This window comes from Anastrepha ludens, chromosome 2, assembly GCF_028408465.1.
Source record: "Anastrepha ludens isolate Willacy chromosome 2, idAnaLude1.1, whole genome shotgun sequence".
Lineage (NCBI taxonomy): Eukaryota > Metazoa > Arthropoda > Insecta > Diptera > Tephritidae > Anastrepha > Anastrepha ludens.
In genome coordinates, this window is record NC_071498.1 from 182,434,707 (window position 1) to 182,454,947 (window position 20,241).

General features: G+C 38.0%; 1 protein-coding gene across 2 annotated transcripts; it reads left to right on the top strand.

The window, feature by feature from the left end:
- Positions 1-2,392: 2,392 nt before the first annotated feature.
- LOC128856013 (serine-arginine protein 55) lies at positions 2,393-10,028 on the top strand. Of its 2 annotated transcripts, none has more exons than XM_054091346.1 (9): positions 2,393-2,530; positions 2,737-2,882; positions 3,019-3,089; positions 3,146-3,250; positions 5,536-5,617; positions 8,480-8,553; positions 8,619-8,918; positions 8,976-9,131; positions 9,399-10,028. In XM_054091346.1, exons 2-9 carry the CDS (start codon positions 2,757-2,759, stop codon positions 9,502-9,504), a joined length of 1,020 nt encoding a protein of 339 aa, XP_053947321.1. In that variant the 5' UTR covers positions 2,393-2,530; positions 2,737-2,756; the 3' UTR covers positions 9,505-10,028. The 2 variants fall into 2 exon arrangements, with proteins under 2 accessions (XP_053947321.1, XP_053947320.1); XM_054091345.1 differs by having other exon boundaries at positions 2,394-2,530; positions 5,521-5,617.
- Positions 10,029-20,241: the final 10,213 nt, after the last annotated feature.

Here is a 20,241-nt window from a genome sequence, read left to right on the forward strand (position 1 = left end):
TTGGACTGCATAACCCAGCCAACGAAGCCGCTGGATCTTTACTCGACGCGCTATGTCTATATCGTCGTAAGCTCATGTAGCTTATTGTTCCATCGCCTGCGGTACTCGCCCAATATGCAAAGGCCCAAAAATCTTCAGCAGAATCTTTCTCTCAAACACTCCAAGGGACGACTCATCGGATATTGTCATCGTCCAAGCTTCTGCGCCATACGTTAGGTCGAAAATGATGAGAGCATTGTAGAGTGTTAGCTTTGTACATCGAGCGAGGGCTTGACTTCTCAGTTGCCTACTTAGTCCAAGTAGCACTTGTTGGCAAGAGAGATTCTACGTTGGATTTACAGGCTGACATTGTTTATAGGTGTTAATACTCTAAATAAACGAAGTCTTTTACAACCTCGAAATCATAACTGTCAACACAGACATGTAAATGCTTGACTGATAAAAGAATAAGAAAGATACCATGTAAAACTACTAAATCAAATTGAATTGTAGGGTTCTAGATATTATAAAAAAAAAGAGGTTGTCTGTAAAGTCGGTTTACTGACGATAGTTTACCGTGACAACGTCATAAGAAAATATTGATGGAATGGTTGCAATTTTCAAAACAAAATTTTAATTTTATTTGTTTGATAGATATTTTGTATGGATATAGAGGAGGAGGTAAATGGAATTGCAATGGAATAGGTCAAGTTACATTTACACAAACGTGAAAAATGACGAAACATTTATCAAATTCATGAAAGATATCTTCAATTTCGATTGTGCATCAGACGTTAATAAGTCAACAACACCATCATCGATTTGCCTTTTTCAAGACACTTTACACTCGAAACACTCCCTTTCATTTTCTACTTTTTCTATCATCGTCCTATTCTCAAGAGAGAAATGGTTCATTACCATGCACACAGTAAGAAGGCATATGCAAATACAAGTATGTCAATTTATATACATATGCGCATATACATACATATATACGCTCACTTAAGTAGGATAGAGCAAGATGTCGAACGTTGCCGTTCGTTTGCTTTGCTTGCTTTGTCGTTCGTTCCGCGCTTTCGCTTGCACTTCATTCAAGGTAACGACAATGAGCAAGGTAACGACAAATGAGCAAGGTAACGACACATTTTTTCGTGCGTGCAGCCGGCTAAATCGAATTATAAGACGTTATCACGTCAAAATTTTACATATGTATGTATACATTCTCGAATCGGTAACGCCTGCAATTTAAAAAATATATATCAATGCGTGACGTGATTTGCCAAGCGAGAGATTATCCGCTACTTTAAGATATCTTGCCGCAGGGCAAAGCTACGAGGACTTCAAACTCTTGACAAATATTCCACCCACTCCCTCGGACTACAAACCTCTTCAAAAACTATATCTATATTAAAGCTTTTTAATTAGGCTTATTAGAACACGTGTGGACATGTCGACGAATTTAGATCATGGAATGCGGTAAGAAAATTGTTGTCATTTGTGATATTTATTTGGGCTTGAAAAGGGGCGATAGGAAGAGTTTTTTCACAATTTCTATATTAGGGTTTTTGTGTACTTTTTTATACTCTTCTAATCAAATTTACCACGATTTTAATAATATATTTCTGTCTCTATAATCTTCGCTATTATTTTTTCGCAGTGATGGCTGGCTTTTAAGCGAATCTATGAGTTCTTCATAAATATTGTTGTAATTCCTAAGTTTCGCGAACCGAGTGGCAACAATAGCGAACGATGGCAACAGCAGATATCGAGACAGAGCACGTTTTCTGGGCTACCGTTAGATGAGTTAGACGAAAACGACAGTTGACTACGTCGCACAGACGGGGTTAAGTTAGCTGCTATAACAACAGAACTCGCCACGAGATATGAGCAGCCAGATCTAAAAATTACGATAGTTTTAAGCACATGTGTATAAACCTTGTTGCATGTGCATGTAGTATTGGGCAGTAAGTTAAACGTGGAAGAGTACAAACGAAAAATAATGGAGTGGTTCAGTTTTAAAGAGATCGTGTACATATAAAGTAAGGTGTTGGAAATAAAGTAAAGCAAGCATGTTACCATAATTTTTTAATTTTGTTTGACAATATTGTGATGGAACTCAGAGGAGTTATTGTGAGTGGTTCTTGGAATTTTAACGTAAGAAAATTCGTAACAATATTTAGCTTAATGTTACCATTTGTCCGCTCATGTAACTACTTCGAAGCGTCAAAGTAAGTTGCAAAAAAAATTCTAAACTTTTCGAAGTGTTTACCAACTGCTGTAGCATACGTATTAATCTGTTGAAATATCAACCGATTGTTTCGATTGGCTTACCGTCTGTGACCTGCATTAGTAATTTTGATTAAGTGGCAACTATGAACCCAAGCGAAAAGCCGCCATTTTACAAATACACCCCGTTCAGTGGAAAAATAATTATTTCCGTTTGAGTCGCCGAATAGCTTGATTGTGTTTTTCTTTTGCAGGACGGAGTAATAAATATATATAAGTGGAGTTAAAGAAATTGTAACACCATTTGATTAACGCCTGTTTAAAGGTAAATTGAGGAATTGTAGTATACATGTTTTTGTTTGGAATTTTACAATATCGAACATATATCCGCTTGTTGCAATTTTCCCATCATGACGCCATTTTGGATTATATTTGCTTAATGTGTTTAATTTTTCTACAAACTGCCTATTGTGATGACTTGTGTATAAAAATTGAAGTAATGTGTGTACCATAATTTTTGTTATAAAACAGAACGAAATACGTACAGAATAATGGTCGGCTCAAGAGTTTATGTCGGTGGATTACCGTATGGAGTTCGTGAAAGAGATTTGGAGCGGTTTTTTAAAGGTTATGGACGAACGCGCGATATCTTAATAAAGAATGGCTATGGCTTCGTTGTAAGTATTAAATATTTTGTAATTGAGTTAAAATCAATATTGAGGTTGGCTATCATGTATACCAAGGAAAGCCTTGTTATCTGCGCCGACGTAGAAAAGCTCTTAAATTTGGTTTTAAATTAAACTTGATTTTCAGGAATTTGAAGACTACAGAGATGCGGACGATGCAGTTTATGAGCTAAATGGGAAAGAGTTACTAGGGGAAAGGTATTTCTTTTGTAGTTACAATTGTCGGCTAAGTCTTTACTCCTTCCATCTTACAGAGTGGTTGTTGAACCGGCAAGAGGTACAGCTCGTGGCAGTCATAGAGACCGATATGATGATCGATACGGAGGTCGCCGTGGTGGAGGTGGTCGTTATAATGACAAGTAAGCGTTATTTTGGATTATAAGAACGAATTGCGGTAATTATCTACGTTGTGGAGCATATGGGGGGAAAATTTTATAAAAAAAGTCGATTAATACGCGTATTATTAATTGTAAGGGTAGGGTAGGTAAAATGGCAAAAGTGCCACAGGCACACTTCAAGTAGCACTTACGTGCCGTTTTGATACCATAATGTGGCTTATAACCAGTACAAAGAAAAATTATTGGGAAGAGAAAACCTTCTCCAGCCATCCAGTGCTGTTGGTGTAGTGGAGGAGAAAGAAAAGGCTGGAGAATTTCTTGAAGTCATCCCCAAAGGGCACACTAAGGAATCTCAAGCGCCTAGCCGCCAGAGCCGGACATTTGCAGAGAAAATGTTCACCCAGTGACCAGTGAGCACCACAATCAGTTTGGAAATTAATGGCGGGCGATTCCCATCACCTTAAGCGTTCTGTTTCTATCGTATTGGGGCCATAGTGTTTTTGAAATAACGCACGATGAGACAGACCTCCATCTGTCTTGCGCTTTTCTTAGAAAGAAATTATGTAGTTTCCCTTTAACAACGGACAAAGGGACACCGATGTCTGCGAGGGAGACAGCTGAAACTGGTTCTGTCGCCCCCTTCCTGGCAAGCTCGTCGCCAATTTCATTTCCCTCTATATTCCTGTACCCATGAACCCAGATAAGGGGATTAATTGTAAGAGTTGTTAAAAAAATGGTGCTGTTTTCTATTACACATGGTAACATTATTTAACTGTATTTTCTGTAAAAACCTGGAAAATGTTGGCAATAACTCAATTAATTCGGCCCTTGTAGGCGTTGGTAGGTGCATGACTACCACGGTATTCGGAGAGAACGTAGTATCGAATCTCCGTGCATGAATATCAAATAAAAGTTTTTCTAATAGAGGTCGCCCCCTCGGCAGGCAATGGCAAAACCTCCGAGGGTATTTCTTCCATCCTCATAAAAATATCTGCCGTTTGAAGTCAGCTTGAAACTTTAGGTCCCTCCATTTGTGGAACATCAAGGCGCATAATTGTTTGGTCGAGCTCCTATTTGCGGTGTAAAAATATATATGTATATATAATTGTTAAAAGATATGAGTACCGTGTTTGAGTACCGAATAAAAAATTAACACTTTTTTGATACATTTTTCTATGTAACCCACAAAGTAGATTATTGCTAGAATTACATTAAAATTTGAGTGCATGTTTTTATAAGTATTTTGGAATTTTGCTGTTTGCATTTCTGAAATGGGTAAAAGCATGACCTGGAAAATAAGTCATATTTGGGGTAGTAACAAAATGTATGTGGAAGCGATTTACGAATCTCATAAACCTCGTCCAGATAAACCAGATTACGCAGCCATTCTCTACCAAACCGTGTGGTGTCTGCGATCAATCCCGGGAAACTCCATTATACCTTATCGAATGCGATGCCATAGCGAGAAGTAGGAACATTCGCTCAGTCCAACCCAACTCCATCTTAGTTTTACTGTGGGAAGGGGGTTTGGATGAGGTATTGTGATATGTAGACGCCACAAATGATCTTTAGATCGAAATGCAAACTTCCTGGTTCTGTTCTATATTATCTCCACCATTGGTTTCTTCATTACTTACGAGACACTGATACTGCATTGACATGAATTTTCTTATATAATTTACTTATATTTCCGTTATAAATCACAGATGTTTTTAAATAGAAATTAAACTCAAAAATAAAATTTTTTGGGGAAAGAAAACGGACAAAACCATAAAAAGGTTGGTCAAGCGAGTTAAGAAACAAAAAACAGTACTTTTTTTAATATCACTAAGTTCAGTATAAAATATTTTTCTCTTATCAGGGCAGATTTATATTTATCCAGCTTATGGGACACATGGAGAAATTTAATTGTTACGAATTCTTTAAAGAAAAATTGGAAATTAGTTCCCACACCACCACTGAGAAATGCAAACGGTGCCTTACTGAAGTTAGAATATATATATAATTATATCACCCATATACACATATATATGTATGTATACAATATAATTTTGAAAAATATTTTAAGAACATTTCTGTGACTTATAACGGAGTGCTTAAAGTATAAAGTTTAGTAACTACATATTCACTTATAAGCTCAGTTAATCAATTTGTTTGCCTTTTGTTATATACACATTTTTAGTACAATTCGTCAATAACACTAAAAATGTCGATATTAACAGAAAAAAATACATGTCTAGTAATAGCAGCAGTGTCACCACTAATTATATATTCATTGAATTATTCACCAGAAACAAAAATTCCAGATCATCTTCTCGTTATGGGCCGCCGCTACGTACCGAGTACCGCCTGATTGTGGAGAATTTGTCAAGCCGCGTGAGTTGGCAGGTATGTCGATAATTAAAAAAAAAAATCAACAAAAGTTTAAGAGTTCTGAACTGATTTTTTGTTTTCGCCGTAACCTATTCTTTATATAAAAATATTTACGTATTTGGGACAAAGTGTGTCAGATTTATTTCTATTAACCTAGCGTTTATTCAAGTAAGGGACATTAACTGTAGCTTTAAGTTAGTTGCTAAATAACGGTTTGGAAACGGACGTCGGGTGGTTTCATTAAAACGTTATAATGTTATAAAAAAATATTTAAATATATTAAAATATACATATTACTGTTAATAACGTTTTAATGAATTTTTGAGATCGAGAGGATTAGAGGCCTTTTTTTCGTTTGATTTAATTTTTTTTATTAACAACCTTTGCGTATTTAGAATTTACTTTTTTGTTTACCTACATTTAAAATAAATTGTATTTTCATCAACTAGTTCGTATGTTTATGAATGCCTAATTGACCGGTGTTATCCGATAAATTATTTTTTCTATACGAAAGAAATGCCACTAATGGGTTGACAGATCATCACCTTGGTTGAATGATGAAGTTAAGAGGCTTAATTTGAGAAGAGTTCATGAGACCAGTTTATGAGCACAAACCTAATTCTCCGCTCAGTCGCTCGCCTGAAAGCTCGTGCGACCTCATCCACTCAAAGGCAGTGATAAGTGATACGGCCAATGCAGAGAGAAATAAATGAACTCATCCCGATCGTAAAAATCACATTACAATTCCCATTCTGAAAAGAGACCGACACTAAATGATATGAAGGGACGAAAAATTCGATTGTTGGAGGTAGATTGCTTACATTCATCCGTTTCGTGAGCTGGTCATGATATTTTTTGTTTTACGCGAACGAGTGCAAAAGCGAATATGGAAATGATTTTCATCTGATAAGGTTTCTGGGCTTCGAACAAGGAATAAAAAACATCTAAACACTTAAATAACAAAATTAGCCAAAATGATGAAGCACAAATGAAATAGGGTTAATAATTCAGCTATAATATAAAATAAAAGGCACAAGATTCGTGGCAGATGTCAGAGCAACCTAATGAACGCACTTGAGCTGAAGAAGCGGACACTAAACGCAAAGAATTCAATTTAACATTTTTTTCTGCCAGTGTGACATTCGTATAGTTTGATGCGATGTAGATGAAAATGTTAGATTGACAAACTAAATGCGTTCGGTTTTTAAAATTAGGTACATATTATTAAGAACGTAAAATGTATTAAAAATGATTTAATTTTAGAATTGTCGAATTCCTTATAGCGAATAGCGATTGCAAATAATCCCAGAGTCTCGTACCAACCAAGAACGTGCGTCGGACGAAGCTTCAAACCGATTGCGATTACGAATGGTGTGCGATGTGGTGCTTTTTTGACGCTTCTGATGCTCTTGATGACGCTTCTGATGGCTTCAGTAAAATAATGGTGCTTGCAGGCTTCTGTATGCTCTGGCTATGGCTATTGTGTCTGTTCCTTGTCCAAATGTAGCGATGTGCAAAAGATGTCCTAACTACTCTACTGCTTAGGTGGTACTTAATGTAGAACATCGATGTCGTCGACTGAACCGTACCTAGCCGGCTCACCGATAGTTCTTTCTGGCGATAAGGGACCGTAGAAAGTATCAGCCAACCAACATGTCAAACTTTATGCGATGCTGGCGGGTGGTGGCAGTCAGGAGAATGTAACATCATGCCTCTGATCCGGAGGTGTGAACTCATTTCCCTTTATTTACAGTAGAAGAACAAATAATTTCACAAACGGCCAAAACTGGTTTCTGATGTCTTATGACGGCCTAGATTTAAGCCCTCTGTAAATTGGGTTGTTCTGTTTGCATGATCAACGATGCAGCGAAGTGCACTTACATTAATGATCACCGGAGGTCTTTTTTATACCGATTATGCGCATGAATGGCCTGCGCACTTGCAGTCTCCATGTTCAGATGCTTCTCTTCAAGAAGTACTAAATTGATTCGATTTGACGGTTATCGCCTGTATAGTATATTTACTACCCAGAATGTCAACGTGAGATAAGCATATTGTACATAATTTCACGAAAGATGACAACTTGATTTGGTCTGGTGTTCTGGTAGACAAGATGCATGCGTTGACGTATCCATTGGATGTAACTTTTGTTAAGCGACTTGACTTTTCGACTTGCGAATTTAATTAGTGGCAAATTGCCGGAATGCCATTGTACACATTTGAGAAAAGTTGAATACACATCTGAGGGTCCTATACGCACGCAATATATCCGACATATCCAACCGCTGTCGACGTAAATCACGCTTTATATTGAGGTCACTGAGAGGTCACAAATACATTTGATATACAGTGAAAGTATTACTGACAAAAAGCGACTTTGTTCAAATGATATTAAGTAAGATTGCAATACTTTTATCGTATTATTTTATATATGCTATAGTGTTATACTTAAGAGCAAAAATTTCACTTTAAAACATTTTGTTCTTATCTGTTCAGTATTTCTTTGGACATGATGAGATCAAGTGTAATTTGCTGAAGTTCTAAGGTTTACGAAGACGAGTGTTGTTACTGGAATTAAACCATGGCCAAAGAGGGAGATGTGTATGCCTCCAACTGACTTACGAAGTTGCCTATTTTACAGAGTGAGAATGAAGGAGTGGTTGATCCTGTCTCATCATCATTATGGTTGGCATGTGAACGGGGAGTAGCGGACTCAACTTCCAACCACTACAACACTCGCTGAAAATACACTTCAGCAAATTATTAAATATACTTTTCCTGAAAAAAAAAACAATAATTTAAAATGATTTATTAAATGGATTTTTCTTGTATTTCCCTTTCCGGTATTGAAAAAATTGATCAATTGTTGGTGCGCAGGATTTGAAAGACTATATGAGACAAGCTGGAGAAGTTACCTACGCGGATGCACACAAGCAGCGACGCAATGAAGGGTACAAAATACAAGAAAAATAATTTTTCCCGTTTTATAGTTTTCCGTTTTGTTCCATCTTAACAGTGTTGTGGAATTCGCTTCATTATCGGATATGAAGACTGCTATTGAGAAGTTGGACGATACTGAGTTGAATGGCCGTCGTATACGTTTGGTTGAAGATCGCCGTGGCGGACGTAGTGGTGGAGGGCGCGGTAGGTCTCGTTCGTCAAGTTCTCGTTCGCGGTCTCGCTCTCGCAGACGTTCACGCTCCAGGTCCCGCCGATCATCGCGCTCACGCTCAAAGTCTCGCAGTCGCTCCAAATCACGTGGGGCACGTTCAAAGTCTAAATCTCCAGTAAAATCACGTTCGCGGTCTCGCTCTAAGTAAGTATATTATTATTAAAGTTGATAATTATTATTACATTTTAATCTTATTTATAGCAAATCAAGAGAGCTATCAAAGTCTAAATCTAAGTCACGGTCTCACTCGCGTTCACGCTCTCCTAAACGTGATTCGCGTTCACGTTCTCGGTCAAATTCAAAACGCGAGTCACGCTCCCGCTCTCGATCTAAGTCACGGAGAGATTCTCGTTCACGGTAAGTATTTACGCCGATTTGTTTACGCACTTAACGATTCAATTAATTTGTTTTTATTCTATTTCGCTTTTCTTATTACTATTTTTATCTTATTTTCGTTTATTTTGGATTGCTGTCCTTTTAAACCGATAAATAAATCTTATGAAAAGCATTTAATTTCGAGTACTACTTTGGTTAAATTAATCTAACTTGTGCCACTACCTTTTTCAAAATTCTAAAGAAACATCCCTGCTAATTTTAACATTTTTTATGTTCGTGACGTTTCAGCGACCGCTCCGCATCACCGGACAACAAATCACGTTCCCGTTCGCGGTCAGCTTCTCCAAAAAATGGAAATGCCTCACCTGACAGAAATGAGAGTATGGACGATTAGACATACTTTTAACATTTTCAAGTAACCACTACTATTATTATTCCCCTTCACCCGACAACCTTTACTAAACTTTTCAACTATGAGTATGTAACGTTTATGTATGAAATTATGTATATGTAGTTTGCCACATAAAATATTAAAATAAACTAAACTGTAATTGTAATTTATTACTTCGGTTTATTTAAAAAAATATAAACCAAATATTGCTTGAAATTAATAATTTCGCCGTTTAGTTGGTACTCGATGTGTATAAAATAATGCGAGCAAATTAATTTGTTAACCTTCACGTAGATCAGATGAGATATTTCTAAAATGAAGTTCGAAATAATTAAATTTGTTTACCCGGATTAGATTAAAGGCGCCTAATTGATACATATGTACGCATTCCTCTGTTATGTAAGACCATGGTATAAAAGCAATCGGCATTGACAACAATGTTTTTTTATATGAAATAAAATTCTCTAATTCTATGTAATAATACTATGGGAAAAATATATAACTTAATAAATTTCTTTTGAATATAATTGAACATTGCTTTCTGTAGAAATTTCCAACAATAAACTGTTTGGATTTTAACGGCCAATTTGTAATGGCTGCATTGATTATAACAGCCGCTTCATCCCAGCTGGATGTTATAAGGACATCCGTCCTCACTTCCCAGCAGAAGCAGCCAGTTTAGCAAAACGAGCGTGACCACCTACGCCAGGCCGATCCCGGGGATCCCCGCATAAGGGATCTCAATTTGGAGATCCGGCAACTGGTAAATCAACATAAGCGGACTAAATGGGTTGATCACCTGAAGACTTGTAATCTCACCTCCGGAGTGAGTAAGCTCTGGTCCACCGTTAGGTCCCTGTCGAACCCGACGAAACACAACGACAAGGTGGCTATCACCTTCAACGGTTGTACTTCGTCGGACCCGAAGAGATGCGCGAGCTATTTTAGCTGGCTGTTTACACTGCATCCTCCGGGCGACAGAACCAAACGTCGTGTTACCAGAAGGCTGCACAAACTGACGAACGACAGTGCGCCACTTACTTTCTCCGGTGATGAGGTTCAGGGGGCCATCAACAAGTCGAAATCATCGAAAGCCATTGGCCCTGACGGACTTAACGCGCTGATGCTGAAGCATCTGGGACCCCTGGAAGTAGTATACCTCACAAGGGTCTTCAATTTGTCTGTGGCCACTCTCATCATCCCTGACAAGTGGAAAGCAGGAAGAGTGGTCCCACTATTGAAACCTGGGAAACCCGCCAACCAAGGGGAGTCTTATCGGCCGATAACTCTCCTTTCCCCAGTAGTGAAGACACTTGAAACCCTCCTACTCCCACTCTTCACGACCCACCTGGCCCCAGCCCCACATCAGCACGGATTCCGACGAGTGCACAGCACCACCACGGCACTCGCCGCCATAAACGCCCAGATAAATCGCGGGCTTAACCAAAACCGCCCCTGCGAGAGGACTGTCCTAGTAGCGTTGGACCTAAAGAAGGCTTTCGATACAGTCAGCCATTCCACGCTACTAGATGATATTTATCAGTCGACACTCCCGCCAGGGCTGAAGAGGTGGTCCGCGAACTACCTGAGCGGTCGGCACTCGTCAGTGATTTTTCGAGATCAAATGTCAAAGCAGAGGAAGATTAAGCAAGGCGTACCGCAGGGTGGTGTCCTTTCACCCTTGCTTTTTAGCTTCTACATCTCGAAGCTCCCCCAACCACCAGCGGGAGTTTCCCTGATCTCATACGCTGACGATTGCACGATAATGGCGTCGGGCAATGACATCGATGGCCTGTGTTCCAAAGTGAACAACTACCTCACCGACCTTTCTCGCTTTTTCACTGCGAGGAATCTCCAACTTTCCCCCACCAAGTCCACGGCGACCCTTTTCACCACCTGGACAAAGGAGGTCAAGCTGTCCCTTAAGGTAAAAGTCGACGACACACCAATTCCGACTGTGAATAACCCCAAAATTTTGGGTGTAACCTTTGACAGCTTGCTCTCCTTCTCTGCGCACACAACCGCAATTGCCACTAAAGTCCAAAATCACAACAAGGTCCTCAAATCGCTGGCCGGCAGCACTTGGGGCAAGGACAAAGAACTGTTGCTTTCGACATTTAAGGCAATTGGCCGGCCGGTTCTAAACTATGCTGCGCCTGTCTGGTCGCCTGGTACTAGTGATTCGCAGTGGATAAAGCTTCAGACATGTCAGAATATCGCCATTCGGACAGCGACCGGGTGCCTCCTGATGTCACCCATACAACACCTGCACAACGAGGCACAAATGCTCCCAGTCGCGGAGCACAACAAATTGCTCAGCAAGCAGTTCCTGCTGGGGTGTTACCGCAGGTTTCACCCCTGCAGACACCTGCTTGAGCCTGAGCCGCCTCCCAGGCACGTCAGGAGACACCTCCTCGACTACGCTGACGAACTCCAGGACAAAACTGACCGAGACCTACTGGACCGGACAGTATTCAGACAGTCAATAAACGACATTCACCGGGAGACCGTTACCACCTTCATGAACTCCCGTCCCGTGAATGCCGTAATCGGAGTCCAACCACCACCCATTGCAGATGAAGAGCTCCAGCTTCCCCGTGAGACTCGTGTAACATTGGCACAATTACGTTCTGGATATTGTAGCAGGTTAAACTCCTACTTATCCAGAATTGACCCCGACATACCAAACACATGTCCGGCATGTGAAGGTATGCCGCACGACACTAACCACCTCTTCACATGCCCCCTTAATCAGACTCATCTAACCCCCCTCTCCCTCTGGACCCAACCTGTCGAAACAGCATGTTTCCTGTGCCTACCCCTAGATGAGCTAGACGAAGACGACAGATGATATACCTACACTGACAGGGCTAACTATGCTGTTAAAACAACAACAACAACATAACAGTCGTCGCTCTAATATAATCAACTGAAGTCACACTCTTTCGTAGGATGTAAGTCTGGAGTGTTTCGGTAACATTAACAGTACCCGAATATCCTGAGAACTATAGTAAGAAATGATAACAAAGTTATTCGTCTGAGCAACACGTAAAAGTCGTTATATTTTGTTAAGGTCCATATTAAGCTATGCGAAAAGTGAGTAAATTATTCAATTAGAGTCGCAATGTTGCGACTTTGTTACTGATAGTGGTAAGCAGGTGCGCCAAGCTGGGCGATTACGAGTGCAGAGCTCTTCAGAGGGAGACAACGTAGTCACGTGTCCAATCTCGAACGGTGCGCAGGCCAGAACATCTCCGAAAGTCCAACCAGGGGTATATTCAATAACGCATTATAATGCGCAACGTACTTTTGCAATGTTGGCAATGCGTTCAAAAATGCAAATATGGCAGTACTGTAAATGCATCGCGTTCCAAAACGCCATTTTTGTATCAAACGTCGCGCATTATTTGCAGGAAAAATTTTAATACTGCCAATCTATCAATTGCAACACTTGTCACATTGGCAGTGCTGCCAGCGCTGCAATTACTGCGTATTTATAATGCGTTTCTGATTATACCCCAGCCATCGCAAGGTTTGCATTTGACTAATACCAGGTTTCGAAGTACTCTGGTATGACGCGTAACAGACTGTGGGGGGCCCAAAAGCTGTTTGATCGGCCCTCGCACGTGGATTGAAGGTCGTTAGGGTTCAGAGGGTGGAGTTATGTTGCAGAGGGCAGAGGGCAGCCATTTTCCAATTCGGTTATGGAAAATTTCATGAAAAGGATGTGCTGTAAGCGTGGTCGTGTTGGTAATTAGCCTGATGTTATTTTCCACTATTAACGGCATACCTTTATAATGAAATAAACATCCGATCATTTATATCAAAAAACAGCATTTTTCTTTGAATATCAAAATAACACCTGTTATTAAAAAACCCTATAGGTTCACATATAACTAGATTATCTACTTTTTCGAGCTTAACTCGCGATCTGTAATGTAAAACCGGTGTTGCCCGTACACAATTTCTCCCAAAATCCGAGAATATAAAATAATCTCGTATTATAAATATACTTTTTGCTGTACAACCCTGTATTTTCTGTGTTATCGATAATTATTACAAATGTAAGGAGAAACGTAAAAGCAAAAGCTAAATAAAATGGTGACAAAGAAACGAGGTTTGTAGACATAATTCTAATAAAATTTTTAGACAACTTCGGTAGACGTCGTTTACGGATTTCCTCCAACGGTCTATTACTAGTAAATTGCTCAATTAAATTAACTATTGCTTCTATAGGCAAATCAAAAACAATAAAATGTTCCACCAAAATAATTTCTAATAAGAAAAACCGCCCAAACCAGCCTTATCAGCTGATTGTTAATTTTGCATTTAATGTGAACGGGTAGATTAATTTTTATGGGTTTATTGCTAATCACCGCATATGTGAACGTATTTTTGAGGCCGGAGAATGATAAGAAAAACACCCGAATAACGCTATTGTAATAAGTGTCAGAGTTATCAATTAATTGTGCGGCATGCTGTATCACTCACCACTACCATCAAACATAAGTAAAACGAGTTCGTGAAAAGTTGTGTGAATGTTACTATGTCACTAACCATTCGTCTCACAAACTACAAATTAAGAAAAAGTATATGTTTATATTTCCTTTTTTATTTCAAACAAAGATCTGTTAGTAAGGTGGTGGGACGGGAATATGTTAGAATATTAGACAAATATTTGGTCATCCAGGGTTAACTACTCAAAACTATTGACAAATTAATAAAAAAAAATTGAAAAGGAAGAGTGAACAAATTGTGAACATGCTATTTGAATGGAGTAACGTTGCAAACAAACCTTCGGCCATGTGTCAGTCGCACAGCTTCTAAAGAAATAAGGTACAGTGAAGGTATTGAGACTAGAGTAGCAGCGAAAACTATGAAACGGATGATAGTGCGCCCGATACTGAAGCTGCGAACTTGCGATAACATATACAGTGGCTCACAGCTATTTCGTGTGCCCGTTTATCAAAATAAAAAAGTTTAATATTTTTGTATAAACTTTATTTAGAAAAAAAACTTAAACGTACATTCAAAGATAAATTATTTCTTGTTACAAACATACATAAATAAACTTAAATTATTTCTTCTTAAGTAATATATATTATTTACAGCAAAATCAAAATTATAAGTAAATCCACGTCACACCTTATTTCGTGTGCTTAACCAAACTAGAAAAAACATGATTTTTTTTTTTAAATTTATTAAGTTTTTACTAATCTAATATTTTGTAGAGGTAGCCTTTTTATTTTAATACAGCTTTTAACCGGGATTGCATGGAGCTAACAAGTTTTCCAGTGTATTCAGGAGATATTTTCTCCCACTCCACTTGCAATGCTGTTTTTAGATCTTGGTTGTTGCTTATGTTATGTTTTCTAATTTTTTGATCCAGAATATTCCATAAATTATCAATTACAATGAGAACAGGTGATTGTGCTGGCGTTTTTACCACATGAGGGCAATTCCATATAAGCCACCGTTGCACTAATTCCGACTTATGCTTCGGATCATTGCCCTGATAGAACCTGAACCTGTCCCGAATGCCTAATTTTTCAGCACTTTGTAGTAAATTATTTTTTAATAAATTCAAATAAACTGTTTCATCCATAATTTCGTCGATAAAAACCAAGTTTCCGACACCAGCTGTTGACATGCAGCCCCAAACCATTACATGGCCCCCACCGTGTTTTACTGTACCACGCAGATTCTTCGGGTCCAGCTCCGCGTTGGGCTTACGCCAAACGAAAGACTTTCCATCGGAACCAAAGAGGTTGAATTTGCTTTCGTCGGCGAAAATAACGTTATTCCAAAATGTTTGGTCTTTATTAACATGGTTTTCGGCAAACTCCACCTTTAATCTTCTGTTACGCTCATTAACAAACGGTTTGTTTCGAGCTGTACGACCATGGAAATCAGCTTTGCGCAGAATTCTTCTTATTGTTTCAGGATTACATGACTTACCAAGTACTTTTTCAACCTCTTTTGTCAAAGCTGGCGCACTAATTCGTGGGTCTTTTTTAATTTTTCTTAATATCCACCTTTCATCAGCTTCTGTAAAAATTTTGTTTGGAGCTTGGCGGCCTTTGTCAACCACTCTTTTTTCACGAGAAAAGCGTTGAATAATGTACTGTACTGTGGAAGTACTCAAATTTACAATTTGAGCAATTTTTATCTTCGACTTTCCATTTTTGTAATGCGTAATCACTAGTTCGCGCCTTTCAATCGACGTACGACGACCCATCACGGTATTTTTAAATTAAGCTGGACAACCGACTACTTTCAATGTGTAAACTAAATAAGGATATAATCTAATATACTATGCAAAACAAATTTCTTATAATTGCTAACCGGTTTACTGGCGCCGATAACGGTAAAAGTGAACACACGAAATAAGCTGTGACGTCAATTTACCTAGTATTCTGTTTTTGTTGTAAATATTCTACTAAAGAAGAAAAAATTTGAATGCATTTATACATGTTTGTAATTAGAAATAATTTATCTTTGATTGTGCATTTAAATTTTTTTTAAAATAAATCAAATAAAAATAAGTTTACAATTCTTTAGTTTAACATACAGCCACACGAAATAAGCTGTGAGCCACTGTACATAACTAAATGGACTAGGGGATTCTGCTGTTTCCGTTGCGCCGCAATCTTAGGGCGGATTCTTATAGAACTCGACAAAAGAAAACGAAATGAGAGAGTAAAATTTTTTGATATCTCGCTTAGTTTTCGAGATATTGAATAAAAAAAAAAGGCTGGAATTTAGAATAATGTACATATATTGGGCAATTTTTGGTAAACTATTATGTCTTTATTAATGAAACTTGCTGGAGATGTTAGTGAGGTGTTAAGGAACACTCTTTATAACTCCAAACTATTCGGGAAATAATAATTTCATAATTATTTGCCTTCAAAATGCCCTTTGGAACTTCACACAAAGAAACTTTGGAACTTTCGCCAACCCACGCGAAAAGGAGTTCTACGCAAAAATACGGTGGATTGCGTAGCCGGAGTTGGACTGATGAGGGTTATTTTTTTGAAACGCTGCCAAAAATTTGACTCCTTCATTTCGTTTTCTTTTGTCGAGTTCTATAAGAATCCGCCATTAAATTGCGGCGCCACGGAAACAGTAGTATTGCCGTGGACCATTAAGAACAACGTAACGACTGCTGCGACGGGCACTTTGCCAAAAATTTTAGGAAACCATTTTTCAGGACTTCCATCTTGTTCTAGACTCTTAAAAGCACTCGAAAAGAAACACCAAAAGTGAAAATGGGTTCGCTTAATATATTCACGAAATTTTTACAGTTGGCGTTGCATCTCTGTTGGAAGGGGTCGAAGTACAAACCGGCTGTTAGGGTGCGATCAGAGTGAGCGCTGAAAGCCGAGCCGAGATTGTCAGTGCGATAAAACTGATTACATACAAGTCAATACAAATAAGCTTGTGTCAGAGAACGTTAATGTATAGAGAAGTCTCAATGACAGGAACGTATGGAATTTCGAGGGGTACTCGTCTCGCGAAGACAATTTCACCACAGCCACATTTTTCACCAAAGTTAACAGTAAGGGGCTGAATTATGTAAATTTAGCAGCAGTCGATAAGGATTTGTTGGTGATTAGAAGCATAGAATGTTAGGTAGCTTTTTGATATGACCTATATATTTGAATTTTCCAAATCATCCAAAATTATATACATATGTTATGTCTGTCTGTCTGGTGTCTGTAAAACTTTGTTGAATCCCTTCCAACTGAATCAAAATCCTCTATAGAAAACGCTTCATTACTAGGCGCACAGGAAGATGGCATATGCAAATGTAAATTTGTGAATTTATATACATTTGCGCATATGTATATGCTGTGTGTATGTGTGCTCACCAGCCACAGCTCAAGATAAAACGGTAAAACTTCGCAAGAAATCCAGCGCGCACTCATGGCGCAGCGCATATTCATAGGCACAGCATTGTACATATACACATATTTACGTACATATATTGATGCATACATATGTACGAAGCCGCGGGCACTCGACTTGACAAAAATTGAAGATTTATCAAAATTGGCAAATAATTCTACGCGAAATATTCCAATATTGACTATTTTCGAATTGTCGAGAAAATTGGCATATGGGCGGCTCGTTTTATGAATGAAAGTACTTGCTCTTAGAACTATGAGCTCGAATTTATCAATGAATTTTTTGATGATGAGTTTTTGTTGCACAGTACAATAGTTGAAACTGTTCGGCGCCGCCGCGACTGTTCAGCGCTATGTCAACTAGAATGATGGCCGCTACGCCTGCGCCTAAGACTGCATTTTGTTCTTGTAGTCGCTAGGCATAGAATTTTAGCTTTGAACGACATACGCATTTTGAGGAATAAAGTCAGTGCCCTGTGTGTGTGGTTGTATGTACATGCATATGTGTATATTAATAAGCATTGTTTTGGTTGAATTCAATTCACATATTTATATTTGCATATGTCATCTTCCTGTGTGCCTGGTAATGAAAATGTAATGAAGCGTTTTGTATACAGAATTTTTTGATTTGATCGATTGATTGATATATAGATATAGTTAGGGATCAAGTGTGCATATACATACGCACATGCACATGCGTCGATGCATATGCAGAAGAAGTTGTTTTAGCATTTGCAGGAATTCGATCATTCGAATATTTACACCCTAATTATTGAATTGATGCTCGTGAGGTAGGTCATGTTGCTTCAGTGCATACATATGCGTGCAACACTATATTTATTAAAGATGCAATAGAACTTAGTTGTCCCATATATGTATGTATGAAAATACGTTCCTTTGAAGTTTTCTTTTATTTATTTTAAATTTTCAAAGTTTTGTACTATCTATAAAATGCATACATATATGAATTATTCCCTGTAATATATGTACATACATATGTAAATTGAAAAAAATTTCGTTTGGCAAAGGAACAAAAAATGCATATTCAAATGCACATAAATATGATAAGGCAATGCGTCGTGAGATAGGTCATTGTTGCTGCAGTGGGTGTGCAGATACATTTGTAACACTATAAGAATTGAAGATGCAATTGAACTTTTGCACAAATATAACTAACAAAATATATGTATATATACATATATTGATATATGTACATATACATATATTCATCAATATACCAATATGCTCTTTGAATTCTTGTCTAAAATTAATTTCGACTCGAAAAATTAGTAAAAATTTTCATCAAATTTACTAAAACGCACACAACAAAATGTGAGGTCGTTTTATAATGTATTTTGTTTAAATTCTTCTTTTAAAATTAAAGCAACAAACATTAAAGTTACTTTGATTTTAAATCTTTATTTGGTTGTATTTGTTTGAAAATATATGTAGATTGAATAAATTTCGTTTATCAAGCGAACATAAAAATACACAAGCAAATGCCTTGCAAAATGCCGTCGGCATTCGTCAATTTGATTTCATACAGAAACCAAAAACTGAGCAGAGCCAATGTACTTGTATATAATTCACTGTAATCAGCTCTGTTAAGAACTTCCCCGCTGTCGAGTTAAGCGAGGTGAAATAGTGTTCGCGGTTTCACTTCATTTTTGACAATTCACACTATTCGTAGCTCGTGAGAATTCTCTATATTTAACGTTCTCTGCAAGAGCAGAGAGCAAAGCCGATGAGTGCGAGAAAACAGTTTCAAAACGTTTTAGGCGCTTTTTTGCATTGTTGATGTTTACTTTTTAGAGTGCAGTTGTGTTTTTTAATAGTTTAACAATAAAAATAAATGGGTATCGATCAAATAATATGTGAAATTTTTCCCGGCCAGAATGTAATCAAATGTTTCAATTTTCATTCGGGTATATTGTTGAAATTTAGCTGGATATTTTCTTAAATCATTATATAAATGATGAAATTCACCAAATTCATTCCTTTTTAGTGTAATTGGATGTTTTCCAAACTCTTTTGTGTTAATAATTGCATTAATCACACTAGGAGAAGCAAAATACTCTTCATCAAATGAATCCATTACCGTACAGCAATTTTATAAACACAAATGAACAACAAAACTAAATGACATAAGAGCAAAACACATGGAATAAACAGAATTTCAGCGCTGATTCTTGCATTCTCTGTGTTATATACAAATTTTCTTCTCGCATGAAAATAAGCGTCAATAAGCTCGGCTCGCTCCGCTCGGCATCAGCGTTCACTCTGGTCGCACCCTTATATACAAATTTTCTTCTCGCATGAAAATAAGCGTCAATAAGCTCGGCTCGGCTCCGCTCGGCATCAGCGCTCACTCTGCTCGCACCCTTAGAGAGCTGATCGCGACGGCAGCTTTAAAACGTATAATACATATGTACTTCTTATTTCGGCAAGGATAATAGATTTACCAAGGTTTGCCAGACAAGAAACAGTTATTCGGCTCTCAGAGAATTTGACAGAAGTTGTTTTTGGGTTTTCGTCAAACGAGGCAAGGATGATAGATTTACCAAGGTTTGCCAGACAAGAAAACAGTTACATATTCGCCTCTCAGAGAATTTGACAGAAGTTGTTTTGGGTTTACGTCAAACGAGATATACATTTTGTAAGAACAAAGGAAATGTTCAAACGGTTTGTTTACGAATACCGCACACCAGAGCACATCACTTTATATCTTTCCCCATGTGATGTGGCAGAAAAAATTTGTTTTTTTTGTTTTTGCAGTGTCAAGCAGACCTGGTAAATCTATCATCCTTGCCTCGTTTGACGAAAACCCAAA

Coding starts and splice junctions, on each gene's coding strand:
- LOC128856013 (XM_054091345.1), top strand. CDS start 2,757: ATGGTCGGCTCAAGAGTTTATGTCGGTGGATTACCGTATGGAGTTCGT. Junction 2,883..3,018: donor AGAATGGCTATGGCTTCGTT/GTAAGTATTAAA, acceptor CTTGATTTTCAG/GAATTTGAAGACTACAGAGA. Junction 3,090..3,145: donor AAAGAGTTACTAGGGGAAAG/GTATTTCTTTTG, acceptor TCCATCTTACAG/AGTGGTTGTTGAACCGGCAA.